Source organism: Trichechus manatus, unplaced genomic scaffold (assembly GCF_000243295.1).
Source record: "Trichechus manatus latirostris isolate Lorelei unplaced genomic scaffold, TriManLat1.0 scaffold00023, whole genome shotgun sequence".
NCBI lineage: Eukaryota > Metazoa > Chordata > Mammalia > Sirenia > Trichechidae > Trichechus > Trichechus manatus.
The window spans coordinates 9,781,921-9,809,460 of NW_004443959.1; the positions used below are offsets into that span (position 1 = coordinate 9,781,921).

General features: G+C 40.5%; 2 protein-coding genes across 6 annotated transcripts in view; one reads left to right on the forward strand and one right to left on the reverse strand.

Annotated features, from left to right (window-relative positions):
* Positions 1 to 1,176, forward strand: part of ADAM17 (ADAM metallopeptidase domain 17) — a 57,375-nt gene extending 56,199 nt beyond the window's left edge. The window contains exon 19 of one of the 2 annotated variants that reach the window (XM_004373071.2): positions 15 to 1,176. In XM_004373071.2, the coding sequence (XP_004373128.1) occupies positions 15 to 362 (348 nt within the window). In that variant the 3' untranslated portion in view covers positions 363 to 1,176. The remainder of the gene's footprint in view (positions 1 to 14) is intronic. The other variant, XM_023728266.1, reaches the window with a different exon arrangement.
* IAH1 (isoamyl acetate hydrolyzing esterase 1 (putative)) lies at positions 727 to 27,540 on the reverse strand. Of its 4 annotated transcripts, XM_004373073.3 has the most exons (6): positions 27,444 to 27,540; positions 25,598 to 25,650; positions 24,220 to 24,368; positions 20,641 to 20,802; positions 12,326 to 12,447; positions 727 to 2,307 (listed from the first exon to the last, which is right to left on the reverse strand). In XM_004373073.3, the coding sequence occupies exons 1-6, from the start codon at positions 27,522 to 27,524 to the stop codon at positions 2,161 to 2,163; spliced, it is 714 nt and encodes a 237-aa protein (XP_004373130.2). In that variant the 5' UTR covers positions 27,525 to 27,540; the 3' UTR covers positions 727 to 2,160. The 4 variants fall into 4 exon arrangements, with proteins under 4 accessions (XP_004373130.2, XP_023584035.1, XP_023584036.1 ...); XM_023728267.1 differs by lacking the exon at positions 25,598 to 25,650; XM_023728268.1 differs by lacking the exons at positions 25,598 to 25,650; positions 27,444 to 27,540 and adding an exon at positions 24,947 to 25,147.

The window sequence follows — 27,540 nt, forward strand, 5'->3', positions numbered from 1 at the left end:
CTATGTCTTTTCAGAATGTTGAAATGCTCAGTAGCATGGATTCAGCATCGGTTCGCATTGTTAAACCATTCCCTACGCCCCAGGCTCCTGGCCGCCTCCAGCCCCTGCAGCCCAGCCCAGTGATGCCCCCAGTGCCCGTGGCTCCGAAACTGGACCACCAGAGGATGGACACCATCCAGGAAGACCCCAGCACCGACTCCCACGTTGATGGAGATGTGTTTGAGAAGGACCCTTTCCCAAACAGCACAGCTGCGAAGTCTTTTGAAGATCTCACGGACCATCCTGTCACGAGAAGTGAGAAGGCCTCGTCTTTTAAATTACAGCGGCAGAATCGTGTTGACAGCAAAGAAACAGAGTGCTAGTTTAGAGATTTACTTTCTAAGCTCTTTGATCAAAGTGTGCAAAATATTTTTATAGATTTGACCTAAAATCACTGCATATGTTTTGTGAAGATGTGGGAGAAATAAGGAAGTGACTTAACAGCAGATGCTGGTCATGTGTTTAAACTTCCTTCACGTAAATAATACCGTGTGGTTAGGCCTTTTTCCTTCTGAAGAGGTAAGGTGAATCTAGCTTATTTTGAGCCTTTCAGGTTTTAGTTGTTTTGATTTTTAAAATATCCTTCAAACTGTGGTGCAAAAGTAGAAAATACAGCTGGATTAGGTTGCGAATATTTACGTTTTTGTAAATTAACCTTTTATACTGGTAATAGCACTGATTGGGGGATTTTTTTTTTTTTTTTATACACTGTAATGATCCGCTGAATGAGGTATTTAGCAGTTATTTGTGAAAACAACTGGAACACAGAATAAACCTATTTATTTTTTGCCTTCAAGTAAAGACAAAGAATCTTTGAGATAAAACTAGTTAATAAACTATCTCCAAAATATGCATTCTATTTCTAGGTTTTACCCAGAGCTTTTAGCAGCAGGGAGAATTACACATCTAAATTTAGAAATAATTTGGGTTAATATGTCTTTTCATAATTCTGTTAGTATCTTTTAGAATTAAAACAATCTAGCTTATAGTGAGGGTTACAAATAATAATAGCTGATTGCATTTCCAGAATCCTGCCAACTGCTTAGGGCTCCAATTTGCTGGGCATTTTTTTCTGTGTTTTGTAAGTATCTTAATGCATCCCTAGTATTATGGCCATGCTCTTAAAAAAATTCACCAGCTACTTAAAGAGTATGGTTGCTTATTTCCAAACAGTAGTGGATGAGATGGAGTGAAGTATTTCTTACCAAAAGAACACAGGTGGTCTTGGGTGGACAAGGTGTGCTGTTCCAGTCAGGGATGCTGCCCTCCTGTGAGGCTGGGGCTTATCCTATAGCAGCTGATACTTTACATACCCTTTTTACTGACCCTTAAATGGATATTTGCATTACTTCTTGTAGTGCTTCAGGATTCTGGATGGTCTGCATTTACTGTGTGAAGGATCACCACATTGAATTTTGATTTCCATAAAATTATAGTTAAGTACTGAAATGTGCTCAGCAGCCAATACATTCTAACTGAGTAACCAGTAAACTTTGAGGGCAACTAACCAAACCTGTGACAAATCATGTCTTTTTCCTAAGGATGTTTGTTATGTGGATATTTGTTACACTAATACTTGAACTTGTACCTTATGGTATTTGCTATCTTTTAACTATTCACAATATTCTTATATTTTAGTTACTTTTGCAATTTGATATAAGGTGAGTGGGGTGTGTGGGTGTATGTATGAAAGCGCAACAGTTCCCAACAGAATGTAAGAAACCCATTTTTTATAAAATTATCTTTTCAAAAAACTGTCTTATTTTTTTTGCCATTTACAGCATTAAGCAGCTGCTCAGGTGTATTTTGTAGCGGTGGCACTGATGGTACCTGCATCAATCAGTAAATATTTAATAATATCGAAACACAATGCACCCAAGTACAAAGCTTCCCTGAAAAATCCTAGTGCTTTTATTAATTATTAATATTGGTGGCAAATGTGTTTTTTTGGTCTAGGGTCATAAGCCAAAGTTTAAGCTTGAGAAAAGTATTTTTGAATTTGATTGCTCTTCTTGGAAAGTCTGTACACTGGCAACTTCACATTTCTGTAAATTAGCAACCCAACTTGAGTTTTCTGTGATTCACTTAATGGTCCCCATCTCCCAAAAGACTGAGTTCAGGTTATGCTTCTGCTACATCCCGCCAGTAAGGAAGAAGCAAAGGCAGGGAAGAGGTCTTCTTCTCTAACAAAGGCCAAAGGTGTGAGAACAGAAATTCATTTCCCTTTGGTGATAAATGTAGTCCATCTGATAAATAAGATGAGAAATCCTGTAAGGGAGAGAGAAGTTAAACATGTGTAATTGTTTTTAAATACCAGTGTATACTGTTCTTCCAGTTGTGTTCCAGCCTAAAGGAGTTACCCAGTCCTAGCCCCTTTTGTTGCTTCAGGCATCTGCCCAGCAGTCTTCTTGGACTACAGTAGCATCTATGAGGTTCAAAAAATCACATACATTAAAAATCTGAGCTGGGTATTACTCTGTATCTTCTGAATCATACAACATGGTTATCAGATTACTTATCAGTTCTAACGAGGCTTAATGAGCAAAAGCAAATATTGTACATTAATGGAAACAAGAAGTTGTTATTAAGAGCTTGGGACTCCAGTGAGTCAGTATTATTTTTGATTCTCTTTGTCTAGGTATTAAATTGACAAGCAAGTTATTAAGTGGAAAGAACACATACCATCAGCCTAGAACAATAACTGCTAGAATACAAGAGTCCAGTCTCCCCCCACCACACACACAAACTCTAGAACATTTACCATTACAGAATATGGGCAAGATGGCAGCTTAGTCACATGCATGTACCATAGCATCCCCCCGCCAACCAAAGACCAACAGAAGCAGGTAACAATCCAGGGACCCTGAACATCAAGAAAGAAAGTCTAAGGACTGAACTGAACAATGATTGGAAGGAATAAGGAAAGCAACCAAAAAAGAAAATAACATGGAACAGTGGAGCTCGGCCAGCTGTCCTGGTCCACTGCAGCTAACTTAGGACAAAACCGTGACCTTGGGTGGAGAAAACAGCAAGGCAACTTCATGACTTCCCTGAAAAGGATACAGAACCTCAACAGACACAGAAAGAAGCAAAGACAAAACAGGGATGGTACCAGATCCAGAACCAGAGATACTTGGGAGCAGCAGCCCATGACCTCAGGAACAGATGCAGCAAGACTGACTTGAGTGTCCACCTGCTGTTCTTCCTCCCTTCCCCTGCCCAGGAGGAGGTAGAGCGACTGTGTGAACATCCCTCTGCCACTCCCCCAACCATTCCCATCTCCCCTCTGCAACCAGCGAGAGGTAATGAGCGTGCCCCCCTACTCTCCCAGCACATCGGCTTCTCCACCTGCATGGAGAGCATCATTTCACACTCCTGAGCCACCAAATCAGAGGCCAAAGCCCAACCAACCTACCCTCAGCTGCCCCACAAGATCAGTAAACAGAGATCTGAGCTCCCACACCTACCTGCCACTCCATGGGAGGGCTCCAGCATGGCCAGTCCAGCCAGGAATCATAAAAACGAAGCAAAACATAAAACGGGACCCAGCAAACAATTATACAAATAAAAAATAAGCACAATAACCACTTAATGTCCTGGAGACAACAGACAATAGCAAACCACCTACAGAAGCAGGGCAAAGATGGCCTCAGCAAGTGACTATAATAAAGAACCAGAAATCCTCCCTGAGAAAGAAAAGGTAATGGATCTTCCTGACAATTTCAAAAGGTTTATGTATAGGGTCCTCAAAGGAATCAAAGAAAACACAGACAAAACACTAGAATTCAGGAAAACAATGCAAAAACAAAATGACAAAATAGACAACTGGAAATGATACAGAAATGGCAATTAGAAATCCACAAGCTTAACAATAAAGTTGCAGAAATTGACAACACAATGGAAAAGTGATAGGAGTAGAACTGAAACAACAGAAGACAGGATCAGCGGAACAGAAGATCAATCCCTTGACTCTAGTGTGTTCGGGGAACAATCAAAACAATGAAGAAAGCCTAAGAGTTATGTGGGACACCATCAAGAGAAATAACTTATGCATAACTGGAATCCCAGAAGGGGACGAATCAGCAAAAAGCACAGACAGAATTCTTGAAGATATACTGACAGAAAACTTGCCTAAAATATCATGAAAGACGAGAAGACGACCATACAAGAAACACAATGAACCCAATACAGGATAGATCCCAATAGAAGAACACTGAGACATACCATAATCAAAGAATCCTGAAAGCAGCTCAGGAAAAACAAAAAATCACCTACAAAGGGGCACCGGTAAGACTTCAGTTCTGATTACTCAGCAGAAGCCATGCAGGCAAGAAGGCAATGGGATAATAAAACTGCCAACCAAGAATTACATATCCAGCAAAATTATCCCTCAAATATAATGGTGAAATTAGAACATGTCTACTAAAGGAATTTGTAAAAACCAGACCAGTTTTACAAGAAATATTACAGGGAGTCATTTGGACAGAAAACTAACAACACACCAGACAACAACCTGAGATTAAAACATGACAACATCAGCCAGCTATCAACCTAGATAAAGAACTCTCAAAAATAAAGCTGAAAGACTGAAAACAGGGAACCAGAGATGTCAATCTATAACTGACAAAAACATAAAGGGAGGGAATAAAGGATATAGGTTTAAAACTTAGAACTTCCATATGAAGAAGTCAAAGCAACATCAAGAAATAACTTACTGCTTTAAACGTAGGAAGATACAGGTAAATTTCAGGGTAACCACAGAGTCAACAAACCTACTCATCAGAATATAAAAGAAGAAAATCATGAAGACTCAGCACAGAAAATTAAGTGGAATGAAGAAAGTCAACACCCCCCAAAAAATGACAGTAATAAACTCATACCTATCAATAATCACACTGAATGTAAATGGCCTAATGGCGAAATGGATTAAAAAACATGACCCATTGATATGCTGTCTGCAAGAGATACACCTTAGATGCAAAGATATAAATAAACTAAAAGAATGGAAAAAGATGTATCAAACAAACAATAACCAAAAAAGAGCAGAAGTGCCAATTCTAATCTCTGATAAAATACATTTTAAAGCAAAATCCACTATAAAAGACAAGGAAGGGCTTTATATAATGATTAAAGGGTCATTGCACCACTAGGACATAACCATAATAAATATATATATATATATACACCCAATGACAGAGCTCCAAAATACATAAAACTAACAGCACTGAAAAAAGAGACACTTCCACAATAATACTAGGAAAACACTTAATACACCACTCTTGATGAAGGACTGAACAACTAGAAAGAAACTGAGCAAAGACAGAAGATATGAATACCAGTCAACCAAGTTGACCTCACAGACATATACAGAGCCCATCAGCCAACAGTGGCAGAGTACACATTCTTCTCTAATGCCCATGGAACATTCTCCAGAACAGACCACATTTTAGGCCACAGAGCAAGCCTAAACAAACTCAAACACATGGAAATAATGCAAAGCATCTTCTCTGACCACAACGCTATAAAGCAGAAATCAATAACAGGAAGAGCAAGGAAAAAAAAACTACTGAAATCAAAGATCAATTCCTAGAATCAAATGAGAATGAAAACATAACATACCAAAACCTTTGGGACACAGCAAAAGCAGTGCTCAGAAGTCAATTTATAGCAATAAACGTATCAAAAAAGATGGACAAAAAACATTAACCCTACAACTTGAACAATTAGAGAGCAGCAAAAGAAGCCCACAGTTGCCAGAAAAAAAATAGAAATAAATGAAGCAGAGAACAGAAAAACAACAGAAAGAATCAAGACTAAAAGCTGATTTTTTTTAAAAGGATTAATAAAATTGACAAACCACTGACTAAAATGACAAAAGAAAACCAAGATGCAAAGAAAAACAAGATGGAAATAACCCAAAAATGAAACGAGATGGGTGATATTACAATAGAACCAACTGAAACAAAAAGGATCGTAAGAGGATACTATGACAAACTGTACTCCAACAAATTTGAAAACCTAGAGGAAATTGACAAATTTCTAGAAACACCACCTACCTAAACTAATACAAACTGAAGTAGAAAATCTGAACAGACTCATAACGAAGAAATTGAAAAAAAAGAAAAACACCAAACCCACTGCCATCAAGTCGATTCTGACTCATAGCGACCCTATAAGAGAGAATAAAACCTGTCCCACACGGTTTCCAAGGAGCAGCTGGTAGATTTGAACTGCTGACTTTTTGGTCACCAGCAGAGTCTTAACCACTGAAGAAACTGAAGGGACCATAAAAAATCAATCAAAAAACGCCCTGGTCCAGTCAGCTTCACTGGAGCATTCTAGCAAATGTTCAGAGAAGAGTTGACACCATTACTGAAACTATTCCAGAACATAAAAAAAGGAATACTCCCGAACTCATTCTATGAAGTCAGCATAACCCTAATACGAAAGCCAGGCAAGGATACCACTAAAAAATAAAACTACAGACCAATATTTCTCATGAATATAGATGCAAAAATTCTCAACAAAATCCTAGCCAATAGAATACAACAGCATATCAAAAAAATAATACATCATGACCAAGTGGGAGTCATACCAGGCATGCAAAGTTGGTTCAACATTACAAATCAATCAACCCACCACATAAATAAAGGAGAAGAATCACATGATCATATCAGTTGATGCAGAAAAGGCATTTGATAAAGTTTAACACCCATTCCTGATAAAAACTCTCAGCAAAATAGGAATTGAAGGGAAATTCCTCAAGATAATAAAGGGAATTTATACAAAACCAACATTATACTCAACGGAGAGAATCTGAAAGCATTCCTGAGAACAAGAACCAGAGAAGGATGCCCGTTTATCACCACTCTTATTCAACATTGTACTGGAAGTTCTAGTGAGGGCAATAAGGCAAGAAAAGGAAATAAAGGGCATCCACATTGGTAAGGAAGAAATAAAATTATCCCTATTCACAGGTGATATGATTCTATAGACAGAAAATCCTAAGGACTCCACAGGAAAGCTACTGGAACTAACAGAAGCATTCAGCGAAGTGGCAGGATACAAGCTTAACACAAAATTCAGTTGGATTCCTCTATATCAACAAAGACAACTGTGAAAAGGAAATCAGGAAAACAATACAATTTACAATAGCCCCCCAAAAGATAAAATGCTTAGGAATAAATCTAACCAGGGATGTAAAAGACTTACACAAAGAAAACTACAAAAAAACTACTGCAAGAAACCAAGAGAGACCTAGATAAATGGAAAAACATACCATGCTTTTGGACAGGATGACTTAATATTGTGAAAATATCAGTACTACCCCAAGTGATAGATATAATGCAGTCCCGATTCAAATCCCAACTCAATTCTTCACTGAGATGGGAAAACTAATTACTGACTTTATATGGAAGGGAAAGAGGCCCCAAATAAGTAAAGCCTTATTAAAAAAGAAGGACAAAGTAGGCGACCTCACACTACCTGGTATCAGAACTGACTATACAGCCACAGTAGTCAAGACAGCGTGGTACTGGTACAACAACAGACACATAGACCAAGTGAGAACCTAGATGTAAATCCATCCACCTATGGACAGCTTATCTTCGACAAAGAACCAACGGTGATTAAATGGGGAACAGACAGTCTCTTCAACAAATGATGCTAGCAAAATTGGATATTTATGTGTGGGAAAATGAAACACGATCTATATACCTCATATCATACATAAAAACTAACTCAAAATTGATCAAAGACCTAAATATAAACCCTAAAACTATAAAGATCATGGAGGAAAAATTAGGGACAATTCTAGGGGCCCTAATATATGGCATAAATAGATTACTAAACATAACCAAAAATGCACACAGAAGAAAATGAACTAGATAAAAGAGACCTAAAAATCAAACATTTATGCCTAACAAAGACTTCTCCAAAAGAGTAAGAGAACCTAAAGATTGGGAAAAAATTTTTGACTATGACATATCTGACAACAGTCTAATCTCTAAAATTTACAGAAAACTTCAACACCTCAACAAAAAAATGGCAAATAATCCAGTTAAAAAATGAGCAAAGGATATGAACAGACACTTCACCAAAGAAGACATTCACGCTGCTAACAAACATATGAAGAAATGCTCACAATCATTAGCATTTAGAGAGATGTAAATTAAAACTACAATGAGATACCATCTCACCCCGATATTACTGGTACTAATAATAATAATAAAAAAAATAACAAATGTTGGCAAGGATGTGGGGAGACTGGAACTCTTATTCACTGCTGGTTGGAGTGTAAAATGGTATAACCACTATGGAAGACGGTATGGCATTTCCTCAAAAAGCTGGAAATAAGAAATACCACATAATCCAGAATCCCACCCCTAGGCATATACCCTGAAGAAATCAGAGCTGTGACACAAGTAGACATGTGCATACCCATGTTCACTGTAGCATTATTCACAATAACAAAAAGGTGGAAGCAACGTAAGTGCCCATCAACAGATGAATGGATTAACTGTGGTACATACACACAATGGAATACTACACAGCGATAAAGAATAATGATGAATCCACAAAACATCTCACGACATGGATGAATCTGGAGGGCATTGTGCTGAGTCAATCACAAAAAGACAAATACTGTATGAGAGTGCTTTTGCAAAGTAACAAAAGGTTTACACATTGGGGGGAAGAAAGACTTTTTTTATGGTTACCAGGGATGGAAAGGGGAGAGAGGGAAAATTACCAAATAGATAATAGACACGAGTTAATATTGGTAAAGGGAAAGGGAATACACAATATGGAAGAAGTCAGCACAGCATGACCAAGGCAAGAGAGGACACTGAGAGGAACAGAGGAATAAAGAACAACTATGGTAACTAGCATAGACAATCCTGCAACAATAGAATCAACAATAAATAATCTACAAATGGATACCCAGGTAAGTCAAGAGGTAAGGGAGAGGGTAATGGAACACACCTACGGGTAGATACAGGTTCGGAGGTGGAAATTTCTAAATACATGACTGTAGGTGCTCCTCATGTATTAATACAGAACACACAAGTGGCACAGTTGGGGAAACCTCTTAGACACAACTAAACACCTCAGAGGATGAAGTTTCCAGGCTTGAAGGCAAAGGAGAGACTTGGGGGACATCTACGTCAACTGGCAAAACATAGTTCTTAAAGACAATGTTCTACATCCTACTTTGGTGAGTAGCATTTGGGGTCTTAAAAGCTTACAAGCAGCCATCTAAGATTCCACTATCGGTTTCTAGTCCAGAGCAAAACAACCAAACCCACTGCTGTTGAGTTAATTCCGACTCATAGCGTCCCTATAGGACAGAACAGAACTGCCCCATAGGGTTTCCAAGGAGCAGCTCGTGGATTTAAACTGCCAACCTTCTGGTTAGCAGCCAAGCTCTTTAGTTGGGAGCAGTGGAGAGGGAAAAAAAACTGAAGACTCAAGGGAGTAACGGACTAATGGACCACATGAAGCACCGCCTACACTACCCTGAGACCAGAAGAACTAGACAGTGCTGGTCTGACAGAGACTGGAGGGACCCCTGAGACGATGGGCCCCAGACACTCTTCTAACTCACAAGTGAAGGCACTCCCTAAATTCACCTTTCAGCCAAAGATTAGGCAGGCCTATAAGACAATAACACACGAGAGAAATGTGCTGCTTAGATCAATCAAATGGGCAACAACTGCCTAGGAACAAAGACGAGAAGGCAGGAGGGGACAGGAAAACTGGCTGAATGGACAACGTGAGCCCAGGGTGGAAAGGGAAAGGTGGAGAGTGCTGACACAACAGGGGATTGTAGCCAATACCACGAACAATTTGTGGATACATTTTTGAATGAGAAACTAATTTGCTTTGTAAACTTTCACCTAAATCACACACACAAAGAATGTTATTACAGCTATTTCTCCTTGGGGGAAAAACCTTTTTCCCAGGCTAGTGCCCCACCCTCCTATTAAAATCTGCGTGTCAATTAGTTATAGGACTTTTTCTAGACTAGGTATTCAGATTCTAACAGCACCCCTCCCTAGGCCTTAGTTTTCTCATCTGTGCAATTTTAGATAAGATGGTATCTAAGGAAGACACTGTATGAGATTAACTAGCCCAGCAGTTTGCCATTTTCTTTTCTCTAGCAACATAGCTTTTTCAAACCATCTTAGGTGGAACCTTAACACAAAGAGAAACAACTCTGTTGTCTCAAGCTGCTGAGGTCCCTCTTCATCTGGGAACCCACTAATGGTTCAACTCTAGGCAAGGTTTCAGAGGAAAACTGGAGGCCTAGGGGTCAGTGATTTACTCAGGTACATGGTGGTGGAGTCAGAACCAAAGCCAGGGCTCTCCCAGGTTCTCTTCACAGCTCCCAGGGAAGGTAGCTAGACTGGGAAACGGGAAGAGAATAAGAGTCTCTAAAAATAACTGGCACCCGCTCTGTTCCCAAATGGTGGTATGGCTTTCTTACAGATGGCAATTTTTCCAATTACAAACGCACAGAAAGTGTGTAAATATACCCTCTCCTCACTTACCAATGTGGTTGAGTTCCAAAGACCAAGTGATTATGCAAAATTGGTATTATGCAAAAATGGAGGATGACTACATCATTATACAACTGCCAAATTGCATCACTACATAACTGCCAAGCTACTGAGAATCACGGCCCAGCCAAGCTGACACATAACCTTAACTGTCAAAGCCAGCATTATTCTCGCTTCACACCTCGGTGTTTGTTAAACTGCGAGACATATATCATTAATGCACAAAATAGATTTTTTTACTATTATCATAAATGCAAAATGTCATAAAACAAGATAGTCAATAATGAAAAGGTGTATTAGAAATAGCTGGGTCCTTGGAAGGATGGGTAATTTGTTAAAAAATGGGATTTAAGATTTAGGGGAGTTGGCACCTACTTAATAGTGATGCTTAGCTGTTCTCCTTCTGCCTTCCTTTATCCATGGTTATTGGCAAAGTGGCCAAACCTAACAGCTGTGAAAGAGTAAACTGAGGTGGGGCTGTGATTCTTCCCTTTTCTCCACAGAGCTTCCTACACAAAGTATTCTCTCTTCTCTGTAACCAACTTCAAATACCATTCTTCCCCATCAGTCAGTTTTCTCTCTGGCTCTCAGGAGCAATGAAACAGTCTTTTATGTGTCCCGCAGAACAGACCCTTTTCTAAAGAGTGAAAAGCAGAAAAATGAAAAAAGAAATTCTGCCTGACTTATACCACCTCCTATGCTGTCCATAAATATCTATGGAATCTCAATATCCATGTACATTAGCTATGGGATGAAAGGAACCAGCGTTTTTAAAATTGTTTTTTAAATTAACATACAATAAAACTCACTTATCCCTTCAGGCACACCCTCCACATTCTCCTCCACCCCTAACCTCTGGCCACCACTGATCTGTTCTCTGTTACTATAGTCTTGTCTGAGATGTCATATAGATAGAATCATTAAGTATGTAACCTTTTGAGAACAGCTTCACTCAGCATAGTGCCTATGAGATTCAGCCAAGTTGTGTGTATCAATACTTGGTATCTTTTTATTGTTGAGTCATACTGCAGTCTATGCATGTACCAGTTTATCCATTCACCCCATGAAGGACATATGGACAATTATGAATAATGCTGCTATAAACAGTTGTATATACTGGCTTTGTGTGAACGTAAGTTTTTTTATTTCTCTAGGGTAAATCCCCAGGAATGGGAATGCGGAGTCATATATTAAGTATATGTTTACCTTCATAAGAAACAGCCAAACTCTCTTGCACAGTGACTGTACCATTTTACACAGGGACCAGCTTTTTACCTTTTATATTTGTAAATGAGCTTTCAGGCTTTAAAACAAAATAATTTAATAGAACTACGTATCTCAAAATATTAATTTTATTACCTAATACCATACTATTCATTGTTTTGTCTATTAATGAGTTTTAACTTTCCCCTACTCCATATATAGAAGAATCTGGCCTGGATGTTCTTAAATATGAACCATTTGTTGCTCATTTATTTCACTACATAATAACTCCTAACTGTACAAGGAGTTCCCACAGTGTGATGCAAAGTGCTGAAAGAGGCTGAATAAGGAACTGGGTTTAAGAATAGTCCTGCAGCCTCTCCATCCCCACTCCAACCTTTGTTTGTGTTAAGTGGTGAAGGACTACTATCTTACCTAAATCTGAGTTGTTCTAGGCAAGTTGCACAAACCTGCTTGACTTCCTTGTGATCCTGCTCACCCTATACCTGAGCAAGTCACTGTACCTGATTGTCCTTCTGCATCAGGGTCCACAGGTCAAGTACATCAGTCCCACAGTCTTGGGCTACTTTTAAGCAGGCACTGGCATATTCACCAACAACCAAGTTCAGGCGATTTAATTTGCAACCTATTGAGAGAAAATCAAGTGGGAGTTCACAAACCCATGCACTGGTCCCTGTGCTGGTTGTACTGACCTGGCTGGTTTCTAAGTTCTGCTAAACTGGCACTCACTAACACCCACTCTGGGCTGGCCATGGAGCCTGGGGAAAGCAAAAACGAAAAAGACACAATTCCCGCCCTTCACAATCTCACAAGTTGCTAATACGTGCTGCTCTGCGCAGCAGAGGACAAAGCAGAAGAAGAAAATAGAGTGAGCCACTGACTGTAACTGAGGCCTGTGGATGATGGGCCTGAGGCAGTGGGATGCCATGTCCTGGGGGGGTTCCCGTCTCATCGACTGGAGTGCAGGCCAGAGGTGAATGGAATTGGGCTGGTGGCCAGTGAGGGATATGCTAGAAAGGAATGTCAGGCCAGACAATGGAAGTTGAATCAGCTGACAACCCTGAATTTTTATATATAATGGGAAGCCACTGCAATACAGTGGAAAAATCATTTTATAGGCTTTGGACATAGAGACCTAAGTTTGTTGTGCGTGTGTGTGTGTGTTATTGTGGTAGACATATATGTAACAAAACATTTGCCATTTCATCATTCTTCACACGTACAGTTTAGTAACGTTGTGTTCATCGTGTTATGCAACCATCACCAGTATCTGTTCCCAAGTTTCTCCATCACCCTCAAGAGAAGCTCGGTGAGACCTAAGTTTTGATGTCTATGATTGCCACTGTATAGCTGTGTGACTATGAACAACTTATTTGACCTTTCTGAGGCTTTCCTCACCTATATGATGATGATAGCTACCTATGGTAATCACAGGGATACTGAGACAAAAGACGAAACTCACACAGTCCATCTACCCCAGGGTGTCTGATAATTATTCAGCACACGTGCACGTAGCCTCATCCTCCCGCAGTCTGCTCTGGCAGTGGCGGTGGAGTGCTGTTTGGAGACGGAGCCAGGCTGGTATGGAAGGAGAGCAGAAGGTGGGGTAGATGGTGAGGAGGCTACTGCCTGAGTACTGGCTGGGGGTAATATGAGGCCAGCTAGGGTGGGGGCAGTGAAAGCCAGTAGAAAGGAGAGACTGGAGGAATGGGATATTGAGGAGGAAAAACTCAGGTTTTAGCAGCTGGATACAAGGGATAAGGGAAGACTACTAAGATGACAAAGTTTCATTTCATGCCTGAGAGAGAGAAAAAAATAAACTCTTCCCTTCTTTTGATTCATACACTGTCTGCTCATGAAATTCACCTAGATTACAATCAGCTTAACTTCTAGGGGCCCAATTATCTAGACAAGCCCCCTCTGCCCACCTACTTTTGCTCATCTCTCACTCTTTTTGACCTATACTGGATTACATTCAAGGGCAGAAAGTAGAAATGAGATTAAAATTTCAGAACTTAATATATTCTCTTGAGAATATACACCGTTTGTTTGACCTGGGAAACAATAAACAGAAGTTTAAAACTGCTTCTGTTGATCATAGCATAGGACGTTTGTCCCCCTTCTGTTAAGGCCAAGAATATGCCATCCAAGGCATAATTGTGGCTTGAGGGCCAGAAGAAAGCTAGGGAGTCAGGAGCCACCTCAGAGCTTTCGACCATGCTTCCTGGGCCCGGATGGAACCTCACAAGTCACTGTGCTGTCTGTCCTGTGTGCAGCAGGACGCCTCCCTGTGACCTGCCCAGATGCCCAGTGTTTACAGTCACTGCACAAAGGCTTGGCTTCTCCCTCTAATGTCACAGTGAATACTGTGCTCACTGTACTTGCAGTGTGTGGACCTCCTGACATATGCTATTCGTTACTCAAGATGGTGTTTGCTTCCCCACGAAGGACTACAGGCCCTTTGAGAGCAGGGGCATCGCTGCAACCCAATGGAAAGGTAGTCTTATGGAACGGTACCTACTCGAGCTCTGAAGTTAAGACCACCTGGACTTGATTCACTGCTGTGTGGTCTTGGGCAAGTTAACATCACTAAGACTCTATTCTTCCGTCTATAAAATAGGGACAGTTAATAGTCTTCACATAAAATTGAGACTTGTATAAGAAACACAGTTGGGTGGGGGTGGGGGACAAAAAACAGCTGGAGTGCTTCTTAAAATGGGCCCAGAAATCTACCTAAAAATAATAGCTAGCTAACACTGAGTCAGACTATGCTTTGAGAAATAGTTGCCCTGCAATGCAAAGCCATTAATTTGCCCTAGAATAACCTATTGTTTTTGAGTTCAGACTGCTTTTTATACAAAATTCCATATTGTACCTTTTAAGCCATTCAAGTATATGTCAGCATGAGAAAACTAGTAAGCTCAAGTTATGTAAGTGTCTTTATTTAGGAAAAAAGAATGAAGAAATTTTATCACACACCTTCTTTCCAAATGCCAAAAACCAGGCAGGAAATGATCTGAATATGAGCACTCTCCTCTGAGAGCCCAGAAACTCGTAAGGAGAAAGCTCCAGGGTGACATGGTTAGGCTGGTGTCTTACAACAGCTCCAGCTGTATCTGAGACAAAGTGCCAAGCCACTGTAAGGAGAAAGCTCCAGGATGATCTGATTAGGCTGATGTCTTAGAACAGCTCCAGTTTTATCTGAGACAAAGAGCCAAACTCTAAACTGGCTAAGAGTGTAACTGTAGTACAGTTGAAAGAACATGTTGCCATGAAGATCAACAGGTGAGTTACCTAAAAATACCTTTCAAGAAAATCTAACACAGATGAAATGCATCATTTGGCTGAGCTGAAAGAAAAAAAGACTTGGTGTTTTGAATTTGCTTCTAACTGTCTCGTTCCCATTTGCCTTGGTACATAAGGATTAATGCAGAACAAAAAGGAAAGCTGCAGGTAATGTTAAAAGGGAATTGGCTCCAGCCCAGAAAAGAGTTATCTGGTAAGCCCTGACACCCAGAAGACCAAACAGAAGAAATCCTTGACAGACTGTAACTGACACTGCAGGAAACACAAACCGATACCCAAGGAATACAACTTCATACAAGTAATACAACTATAGCTTTCTAACGTATTAGAAATTATTGCTAGTACCCATGTCTTAACTAAAGCTATGAAAGTTTGTTCAGACTAACAAAAGCTCAGGTGTATGCCAGTTTACTGAGATAAAACAAATGTACGTGAAAGAAGCAGAACTTGGGATATAAAGTCAAGTTAGAAAACCAATTACTGAATATGACACAGGTAACTGATTATATGTGCTGAAGGGCAGGCAATTCTTTTTTTTTTTCCCTATTTTCATTTTATTAGAAGAAATGGGACTTTCAGATAATAAAAACAATGACACAAAGGCCATGTCCACTAGCTCAATTTTTAAATTCCAGTTTTGCAAGCAGAGTGTTCCAGAGAGGATCCCAGGTGTTAGAGGAATCAGAATCAGAAGTTAAGAGCTAGAAGGGACCTCAGAGGTCATTTATTATAGCTCAGGAGTTGGCAAACTTTCTGTAAAGGGCCAGACAGTAAATATTTTAGGCCTGTAGTCTAAATGATTTCTGTTGGAACTGCCACTGTAGCTCGAAAGCAGTCACAGACAATATGTTAATCAATGGGCATGGTTGTCTTCCAATAAAATTTTACTGGGAGTTGGCTAACCCCCTAGTCTAATGCAGTGATTTCAAACTTAAGCGCACCTCAAGGACTTCATAAAACACAGTATGCTGGCCTCTGCCCCTCAAGTTCTGATTCAGGAAGTCCAAGAATATGCATTTCTACCAAGTTCCCAGGTGATGTTGATGCTGCTAGTGTGGAAACAGAAGAACCATGGTCTATGTCTCCTAAACCTTCTTGATTAAAACCAAAGTAATTAAGTATGTTTCACGCCAGGCCCCAATACACACATCTACAGAACTAAAACAAGTTTCCCAAAACAATGCCTACTGTGTTCCAAGAAACACCAAACCCACTGCCATCAAGTCTGACTCAGCGACCTTATAGGATCGAGTAGAACGGCCTCATATGGTTTCCAAAGTTGTAAATCTTTACGGAAGCAGACTGCCACATCTTTCTCCCATGAAGCGACTGCTGGGTTCAAACCACCAATCTTTTGGTTAGTAGTCGAGCGCTTAACCATTGCGCAACTAGGGCTCCTAACTGTTCTAGATACTTTTTTTTTTCTTGGTATACCATTTTTTGAAAATGTTTGTTGTAACTCATTTAATTGGTTTCATGATCTACTACTGGGGGTCATGACCTGCAATTTGAAAAACAATGACACAGTTCTTCTACGCCTCTGGCCATCCTCCAAAAACAATGACACAGTTCTTACTCCTTCTACACCTCTGGCCACCCAGTCTTAGCTTGAATACTTCCTGCAAAGAGGAATTTACTACCTAACCGGCAATACCTCATGCAAAGCAGATTACTATTCTTTACATTGAATTAAAATCTGCCTTGATGACGTCCACTGGTGGTGGATCCTAGTTTTGCCCTGTGGTGCTAACAAGAGTTCAGTCCTTTCTATGAAAGAGTCCTTCAAACATCTGATGACAGCTAGCATACCCACCTCCTCCCTATATAGTCTCTTTTCCACGGTAAACATTCCTTATTTACTTCCTTTAGGGAGCTGTCTTTGACATGTCTAGTATCTTCTTTGGTACTTTCAACAGAACTTGACATCTACTATATCATTTATCACTGTGCAAACATCTATTGACTATAGACATCTAAATATATGTTGCTGTTCGTAGGCGCTGTTGAGTTGGTTCTGACTCACAGCGACCCCATGTACATCAGAATGAAATACTGCCCAGTCCTGTGCCATCCTCACAGTAGTTGCTGTGTTTGAGCCCATTGTTGCAGCCACTGTGTCAATCCATCTCATCGAGGGTCTTCCTCTTTTTCAATGACCCTCTACCTTACCAAGCATGATGTCCTTCTCCAGGGACTGATCGCTCCTGATAACATGTCCAAGGTACGTGAGACACATCTCACCATCCTCTATTAACTATCTCCCTTACTAGGCCGACGGAGGAACTGTGCACTAGTCATCGCTATATCCCCAGCACCTGGCCCAGGTCCTAGCATAGCAGGTAAAGTTGAATGAACAGTTTGGAGAGGTAGAAGTAAAGTGCCTTAGGTGGCAGCAAGGCAGAAAACCTGGTGGTGGTGTGCCAAAGAGTTGCATTAAATTGGTAAATTACAAGTAATGTGAAAATGCCTTGTACTTGAGTACATCTGTGTCAGTGAGACTGCAGCAGAGCCTTTATTGTGAGGGAAAAGCAAGGTTCCACTACTAAGGGGCAATACGACAAGCGAGGCAAAGGAGAGACAAGAGGGCTCTCTCTCCTGGCCACATACAGATGGCTGCAGGCGCATCGCACTGCTGTGAAGTCAGGAAAAACACCCACAATGTGGACTCAGCTTCAGCACCACGTGGGGAACAGCAGTTTATCTGACTGTTCCAAAGATGTACATGCCTCTACACAATCAGGTGTCCCTACATAATTTTCAGTTGGCTCCATGTGCACCTTTGGAGTTTGTCAAATACGAAGGTCAGCAACTTGCAAACACCTGGCTAGTGGTTCCCAGATTACAAAAGTGAGAATCCCTTTTCTACAACAAAAAATTTATTGAGGACTTCTGGGCAACATGGCACTATAGTCAGAAGCACCATGCTGTCCCTCCGCAGCAAAGATCAGAAAAACTAAGTCAAACAGAGTCACCTGTCAATCCTGAAACCCTAAGCATCAAATGAAGAGATAAAGAACTCAGCCAAGCACCGAATGGAACAAGAAACTGACCGAGAAGAGAAAGCGAGGAGAGATACAGGCAGAGGTCCCCTATCAGCTACTGCAGCACAGATCCACCATCCTGGACACCTATTGGAGAACAGCAAACGGGTACAAGAAAGCAGCTTCATGGAGCTTCCAGCAGGAGACAGAACAACCAGTAACCAGCGATACACGCTTTCCCACCCACCCTGCTTCACCCCCACTTAGCCTCCTCTGCTTCCTGCAGCTACGGTCTCTTGGCCAGGAAGCACCAGCTTCACCCTGGTGTTGCTTGGATTCCACCCACCCGCACTGGCCGGCTCCCTGAGTGCCTTTCGTTGGCTGGTGTTGCTTTTTTCCGCTTCTTTAGATTTCTTCCTTACCTCTCACCACCTCTCCCTCCTTTCTCTCAAATACCTGGCTCCATGCACTATCTCTGCTTCTTCCTGAAAGGCTGCAAAACACCGTGACTGTGAAACTGCTTCCCCGCCCATGCTGCCACGCTGGTGGGGCCCCCGGGGGCTTTTTTGTTTGTTTGTTTGCTCTGATTTGTTCTGTTTTGATTTGTTTGTTTTCTTTTTCTTTTCTCAGCTTGGGAGCCCCTTCTACCCAGGCAGTAAAAAATAAATTTCTTGAACATAACAGAAGCTATGTATTTTTTGTTTTAACTTCTGCTAATTGAAAAGACAAACTGATATGAATTTACAGACCCCTAGGAGGAGCCCTGGTGATGCAGTAGTTAAGTGTTCCGCTGCTAATCAAAAGGTCAGTGATTTGAAATCACCAGCTGCTTGGCAGGAGAAAGATGTGAAAGTCTGCTCCTGTAAAGATTTACAGCCTTGGAAACCCTATGGGGCAGTTCTACTTGGTCCTACAGGTTGCTATGACTCGGAAATGACTCCATGGCAATTGGTTGGGTTGGGTTAGGAGAAGCCCTGATGGTGTATTGGTTAAGTGCTGAGCTGCTAACCAAAAGGTGAGCAGTTCAAACCCACCAGTGGCTCTTCAGGAGGAAAGGCCTGGTGATCTGCTCCCATAAAGATTTCAGCTTACACTCAACTGAGCTGGCACAGTGGCCACATCCTTTTTGGGGGACCTGTGGAAGACTGTAGGCAGGCGTGAGGGCAGAGCCTTGGATCTCCTGAAGACCACAGGTTCATAACCCACACGCCTCTTGCAAACTATCAAGCGTGACTTAAGTTTAAGGCAGGCAAAGACATTAGCTAAGCAATAAGCTTTTAGTAGTGTTTAATATTCACAAAAATCATCAGTATTATCTTACGAATAAACAAAATGTGGTATATACACACAATGAAATATTACTCAGCCATAAAGAGAAATAAAGTCTGGATACATGCTACGACATGTGTGAACTTTGAAAACATTATGGGGGATGAAAGAAGTTAGTCCCAAAAGGACAAACATTATATGAATTCACTTATATGAAATATCTAGAATAGGCAAATACGTAGAGACCAAAGTTTATTAGTTGTTACTAGAGGTGGGCAGGAGACATGCGAAAAGGGGGACTCACTGCTTAGAGGACACTGAGCTTCAGTTAAGAGGTGATGGGAAATACGGAAGCGAATAACAACACAATAAACGTAACTAACGTCACTGAACTGTACATGTGAATAATGTTGAGAAGGCAAACCATTTGTTACATATATATTTACCACAATTAGAAAAAAAATCATCCTCAACAATAAATAAAATTTAAAAAAAAAGACTGCAGCCTAGGAAACCCTATGGAGCAGTTCTGTTCTGTCCTATCAGGTTGCTATGAGTTGGAAATCAACTCAATGGCACACTACAACAACAAGAACAAGGACCCATCTGTCTCTAGTACTGTGTATGGCTTGTGTGTTGCAATGATGCTGAAAGCTATGTCACCAGTATTTCAAATACAAGCAAGGCCACCCATGGTGGATGGGTTTCAGCAGAGCTTCCAGACTAAGACAGACTAGGAAGAAAGGCCTGGCAATATACTTCCAAAAATTAGCCAGTGAAAACCCTATGTATCACAACTAATGAAAAAGGAAGAGAGAAGAACTGATGTGTTCGAACTGTGGCATTCATGCAGAATACTCAATAGACTGTGGACTGCCAAAATAACAAACAAACCAGTCTTAGAAGAAATACAACCAAAATGGAGGACAAGACTTTGACTTGCTTACTTTAGACACGTCATCAGGAAAGACCAATAGCTAGAAAAGGAAATCATGGTTGGTAGAGGACTAACGAAAACAAAGGACGCCCTTAATGAGAGGGATTGACACAACAGGCACAACTATGGACTGAAAAATGCCAATGATCATGAAGATGGTGCCCAACTTTATGTTACAATTAAGGTTGCCATGAGTCAGAACCGATTTGCTGGCAACTAACAATAAGAACCTGAGGCCCACAGGCCGGGAACCACAGTTCCATCAAAATTATTCTCTGAGCATTCACATCCAAGTTTGGTGAGACTGCAGTTTGGTTTTGTTTACCTTGTATGATGCACTCCTTTTCCCAAGCTGTTTCACAAAGAGGGGGTGGCGTGATGAGAATAACTCTATTCTCAGGGATGTCCACAGACTTCAGGTACTGCACCATGCTCTTTAAATTCGCAATATACTCCTCCAGTGGAATGTGCTGCTTAGGATTCTCATCTGTTCAGGAGCAATGTGAATATTTCAGCCCAAATATGTATTTGTTATAAGTGACAATAATTAAGATTAATACACTCTTCCACAAATGTGTATGACTCATGAGGTCCCCTGCAAATTGTTTAGCACCAAGGACAGAAAAAAGAAGGAAAAGGATTTAAAATATCCAGTTCTTCAAAAAACAGACTTCAGAGGATTTGTCTATGGACCTGTGTGTACTCTTGTCTCTTCTCCTCTGGTGGCCATGTTGTTACGAATCCATTAGGTTGAATTTGTAAAGAAAATAAGAACCCTAGCTGTGGATCGCAACTGTCCAGATTCAAATCCTGGCTTTCTCACGGATTATCCACATAACCTTGGATAAATATTTAACCTTTCTGTACCTCAGATTACACACTGGTAAAATTAGGATAATAACAGAGTCTGCCTATAAGGGTTACTGTGAAAATTAAATTAGCTAAGTATGTAAAGCAGGCTTTCTTCTACAGAGTAAGTACTCAATAAGTAAACGTCAGCTACTGCTACTACTTACAATATAGTATTATTACTACTACTACTAACAGCTGGAAACCCTGATGGCATAGTGGTTAAGTGCTACAACTGCTATCTAAAAGGCTGGCAGTTTGAATCCACCAAGCACTCCTTGGAAACCCTATGAGGCAGTTCTACTCTGCCCTATAGGGTCGCTATGAGTCAGAATTGACTCAACAGCAATGGGTTTGGATTTTTTGGTTATTACTACTACTATTATTATTGCAAAGGATTACTTCTAGATAGGTTCACACATAAGTATTACAAGGCTCACTGGAGACCATTTGCAAACCACATACAAAGAAAATTAAAATAGGCCATAATCCCATCATCCAGAAAAACCACTGTTGGCATTTGGATTTCTTTCTTTCCAGTCTTTCCCATACAGACATGCATGCTTTAAAAAAAAAAACTGAGATCACACTGAATATATATGGTCTTATGTTCTGCCTTTTTTTACATACTGTATTATGAGCATTTCTGTATCCATAAACAGTTATCAAAAATATGACAATTAATGGCTTCACAGTTGTAGGGTGACCATATTGATATTTTTATTTCCTTACGATGCAGCATTCAAGTTTTTTGCTATTATAAATAACAACGCATAGAAATCTTTGCACATATATGACTGCATTACTGAATATTTCCTTAGGCTAGATTTCTAGACAAAAGAAGTCTCTTGATGCATAACTGCCAAACAGCTTTCCAGAAAGATTATACCAAGTTATTCTTCCACTAGCAAAGTAAGAGTTCCTATCTTACCCCATGCTTGCCAGCTGTAGTATTGTTTAAAACTGTTTTCCAATTTGAGAGGCAAAACACAAAAATCCCTTGTTTTCATTTGCATTTTTTTATACCCTGGTTTCTCTTTTTTAAATAATATTTTATTGTGTTTTTGGTGAAAGTTTACACAGTAAATTAGGTTCCCATTTGCCAATTTCTATACAAATTGTTCAGTGACGTTAGTTACATTTTTCACAAAGTGCTAACATTCTCTTTAACTGTGTTCTGATTCTTCCCTTTCCAGTACTCTAGCTTCCCTGCCCTCCTATCTTTTCATCTTTGCTCTAGGATAAATGCTGACCTTTCGGTCTCATATAGGTGGTTTTGTAGTACAGCACCATATTTACGGGTAACATCCTTTATTTTGTGTGCCACTTTGTTGTTTCCCTGAAAGGTGACCTTGGGATATTTGCATTTTTTTGATAACTGAAGTTTACACACATTTTTGCAAACATACATTGGCATAAATCTCTTTTTGTGAATTTGTTTCTGTCCTTTGCCAACTCTTCTATTAGAGTTAGTATTTTTCTTATTGATTTCTACGTTATGGGCATTTCATCTGGCATATTTTTGCAAATATTTTTCCCAGTGCGTCATTCTCTTTTTCTACTTTATGGTTTTTTTGATGTAAGCTATTTTGAGTTTATTTCATAAACCTGTTTTTTTTTCCTTTGCACCTTCCTCCATTGTCTTTATGCTTAGAAAGTATTTTTCCTTGTCCTAAATTTGATACAAGTTCACATACTATTTTTTAGTACTATTCGTTGGAGTTTTCTTTCTTACATTCAAATTTATTTTGGTATAAGATATATAGTAAAGATCTGACTTGCATTTCTCCCAAACTGTTAATTTAGAGTCTCTAGTAATACCTATAATCTACACAATCTTCCTCAAAGGCAGCAAGGATTCCTTGTATTGCAATTAGCAGTTGTCCCTTCTGCTTTCTAGAGCTGCAAGCCTCACCTGGGAAATCCCCCCCAGTGTCCCCACGAACAGCAGACTTGGTGTTTGTTCTATGGCAGAAGTAGGGGCATGGGAAAATCCTCAGGCAGATAATGTTGATTTTTCCTTCCCTGACAGCCTGCAGAGGGCTCCTTCTAGGGGCAGGGAGGGAAGAGGCAAAGCCAGTACACAGCTAGTTTCTCCTCTGGTCACAGCAGCAGTTCTTCAGAAAACAAGTAGAGACACAGCTCCTTTTCCGAATCCAGGTTTGCCAACACCCAGAATCCAAGCATACACCTAGTTCAGGATTGCTGCTTGCCCTCAAGTACAGGCAGTCCCCGACTTACGACGGGGTGCTCTTCCAACGACTCTGTCGTAAGTCAGGTCCGATGTAAGTCAAATACCTCATTTTGTTTTTTTTAGTTTTCATTATTATTGCCTTTTATTATCAGTTATCTTTATGAATCCAATCTTTATTTGTCTTTGGGGGTTGGAAACATTATATAAACTTACAGATATTATTTTAACATTGTATGTAGTACATATCACTAACGATAAGATACACCAAAAAAACCTCAGATAGTTCAAAGTGCAGTTCGTTGGAACTCAAATATGTCGTAAGTCGAGGACTATCTATAGTTCTTTTTTATCAGTGTAATTAAAACTGCAGAGTGTACAATCTGAGCACCACAAATGGTTAGCACTGGTAACTGAAAGGTTAGTGGTTTGAACCCAGCCGGCCTAATGATCTGCTTTCGTAAAGATTACGGCCAAGAAAACCCTACAGAGCAGTTCTCTGTAACATGGAGGGTGGCCGTAAGTCAGAATCAACTCAACAGCACAAGACAACAACTGCCAACTACATCAATCAAAGGAGAATAAACTGGAAACTTTGTACAGCATGAATGGACTTTACAACACATGGAAGTGTGAGACTGCAGATCTGCCAACAACCAGGGGCATGCAGAAACGAGTCAGGAATAAAATCCACCAACAGTAAAGCCAGAAGAAATGCATATACGTAAACTCAGAGAACTCGTTTATAATTTTTGCAAAACTTATCTATTGGGAAGTAAGTAAACAGCTGAAGACAGTACATAAATTTAGGTGTGAAGTAAGAATAATTAAAAATGAGCTAGAAAAACATAAAAATGTCTTTACCTTTTAAAGCACTGTCATTGCTACCAAAGAAAATTGTAACTGCTACAGGGCTGTCCAAACTGTTACCTTTCCTGATTAATCTTGGAAGAATAATTTTGGCCCATCTGGTATTGTAACCTGAAAATCCACGATTCAAAACATCACATTTTCTGAAAGGAAAAATTTAAAAAGAAGATAAATTGTGGGCAAAGAACTATGTACAGACTCATTCAGCCAACCTCTGATGAAGGTGTGCTCTCTGGGCATGGAATCCTTTGCTGGTATCCACAACTCTGATCTAGCCCCAGGTTTCACTTTGATAAGAGCAATAAAATGGTTGGAGCATGCTATTCTCCCCTAAATAGTTCACATATACAGGTAAATATATCATATTCCCAAATGACAGAGGTTCTGAATAACTATGTGCAAAGGGGCTATGATTCAGTCTGCAGACTGATTTTCTGCATGGGACAGCTTTTAAAATGGAATTTATGACAGATATTAATCTGAGCAAATATCTTCTATAGAAAGCCACTAATAAGCTGGAACTCAAATGTCATAAAGGTTTAGTTTAGGATAAATGTATGGAAAATTTTTGAGACTTTTCATTTTGTTCTGATTCAATAATTTTAGTAAACATATTAGTTGTGTTTCAGTTTAAGTCAGTTTATTAAGAGGCATTTTTTTTCCTACTTAAAAATATTACTGTCATTCACAGTACTGTATGGTATAATGAAAAACAACAAACCATGGATCTTGAGCCAGGCTGCCTAGGTTTGTGTTCCAGCTCCATCACTTGCTAGCTGTGTGACCTTGAGCATGTCACTTAGCTCCTTACATGTAAAGTGAGGGTAACCAAAGTTCAGGATTAAATTAGACAACATATTGAAAACACCTAATACAATATCAAGGAGCCCTCGTGGTGCAGTGGTTAAGCACTTGGCTGCTAACTAAAAGGTCGGCAGTTCAAACCCACCAACTGCTCTGTGGGAGAAAGATGTGGCAGGCTGCTTCTGTAAAGATTACAGCCTTGGAAACCCTATGGGGCAGTTCTACTCTGTCCTACATGGTCGCTATGAGTCAGAATGTTAACCTGTTACTTTCCTGATAAACCCTATAATCGTGAGTATTGACTATGAGTTCTGTGTGGCCACTGCAATGAATTATTGAACCCAGCAGAGAAGTAGAGAGTGCCATGGGACGGACAGATGGTATCAGAATTGGTAAAGATGGTGGAGAGGGGAGGCATGTCTGACCTCTGCCTCATAGGCATCAGCCTTGGGCTGCTGATCTTGATTCCTCTTCCTCCTTGTGAACTTAGAGGTCAGACACTGCCCCCACACCATTTTTACAGCTAAGATACAAACACACTTTCTATCAATCTAGAAACTTTTCTCACCTGACCAGCTTGTCAGCCAGTGATGCTCCCCATCCACCCTGCTGAAAAGAAAACTGAAGAAAAGCCCATTACTACTTATCAATATAATTAAAACATTTTAGTGAAGGCAATTTTAATCAGCAACTCCCCTTTTGTTTTCCCTTGGCATTTCTTGGCCTTCATCATTTGATTTGCTCAGGGGAGGTCATTTTAGGGATTAGCATAGCTACACTTTAGCAGCACTCTGGAAATAAGTACAGAAGCGTATTTTTCTTCCCTATAAACTGAATTTGAATAAGTCATTTACATTTTATTGAGACTTAATATTAGAGTCCAGAGTCCACGGGTGACACAAAACAGTTAAACGCTCAAGTACGAGTCAAAAGGTTGGTGGTTTGAAGCTCCCCAGAGGTACCTCGGAAGACAGTCCACAGCCTTGAAAACCCTATGGAGCAGTTCTACTCTGTGCATATGGGGTTGCCATGAGTAAGAATTGACTGGATTGCAACTAACAACACAATAGTAGAGTCACTGTTATCTAGAAAAAGCTATTTTAAACCCAGGTACAAGAGACTTAAAAATCAACTATGTGTTCAGTTAGGAAATGAAGACCATCCTAACACCTGTCCATAGATGAAAAAATAATGAAATACACTGATTAATTAATTACAGAACTCAAGGTAAACATTCTTTGATATACAATCACACAGAATTTGGAGAGCTCTAACTGCCCCAGATGCCTAAAATTAATGCTACCAATTACTGGCATATACAAATGGGTTCAGAAAGTCACACCTGAATGTTATAAAAATAAAACATACTAAAAGAATTTTAAAAAATTTACTCTGTCCCTGAAGAACATATATTTCCTATAATTTTTTCTTAAATGTGAGCTGAAATGATCTTGGATAAAAAGATTATCTTTTTATTTTCGGAAGCATTTTTTTTTTTTTCCAGATCAACCATTAATTGCCCAACCTGTTCCACCAGCAGAAGCACTGTGGTGAATTGGCTCAAAGTGTTTTCTACACGGAGGGTACAAGCTATACAAAAACTCTGCAGGACGTGATGAATCGTGGTCTAGGTACCTGTCCCCTTGCAGAAGCCTCCAGGGCTGATGGCACACGACGCTCAGTCTGTGAGAACAAAGCACGGTTCCTGTCGTGAGCGACTAAGCCACGATTCTTGGAAAAGGAGAACAGCTATTGCCAACGACAGTAAAATGAAAACAATGCACCTAACTTGTACCAGGTCATCATAAAAGCCCTGTGAAGAAGGACGCCGAAAGAGCAAAGGCTGAGCTCAGTTTTGTCGCTCCTTAGGGCATGACCTGGACAAGCCACGTCACGTCCCTATACCTCCCGCCCTCATCTGTAACAACAAAGCTATCTAGCTACAAGACTAAATAAAAACGCGTGTGAAAGGGCTGCGGAAACCACACCAATCCTGGAAGATACCATCACCCCTGAAGAAAGTAACTAAGACCTCCGCCAGGATGTTACTAAGGGAAACTGGAGAAGGCAGGGGCACGCGTTCATTGGCGATTGTTACCGGAGGCTGGAGGCACCACACAAATGATCTCCTATTCCTCAGCTGGGGCTCAGGTGGGGCAACCCGGGCATTTTGGAGAAAGGAGGCCTTGAGAATCTCGTCACAAACCGACTGGATTAAGTGGAGAGACATGGGGCTGGGGTGTCAGTGCGAGAGCCAAGAGAACGTGATATACCAGGCCCGGCGCAGGGCCCAGAGACCGAGGGTCCAGAGGGCGCAGGCGACGAGGCACAAGTCCCAGGGCGCCACCTGAGGGTCACAGGACTTGATGGAGAGAGCGGCACCAGGGCAGCCCAGGAGACCAGGGTGGCGGTACCTGGGTGATGGAGTCTCCAAACAGCAGCACGCGAGGACAAAGCAGATAGCTTCCGCACCTCACCACTTCGGAGACAGCCATGGCTACTGCCCGCGAG

Coding starts and splice junctions, on each gene's coding strand:
- IAH1 (XM_004373073.3), bottom strand. CDS start 27,524: ATGGCTGTCTCCGAAGTGGTGAGGTGCGGAAGCTATCTGCTTTGTCCT. Junction 24,369..25,597: donor CTGGCTGACAAGCTGGTCAG/GTGAGAAAAGTT, acceptor TTTTCCTTTCAG/AAAATGTGATGTTTTGAATC. Junction 2,308..12,325: donor TGATGCAGAAGGACAATCAG/GTACAGTGACTT, acceptor TCTCCCTTACAG/GATTTCTCATCTTATTTATC.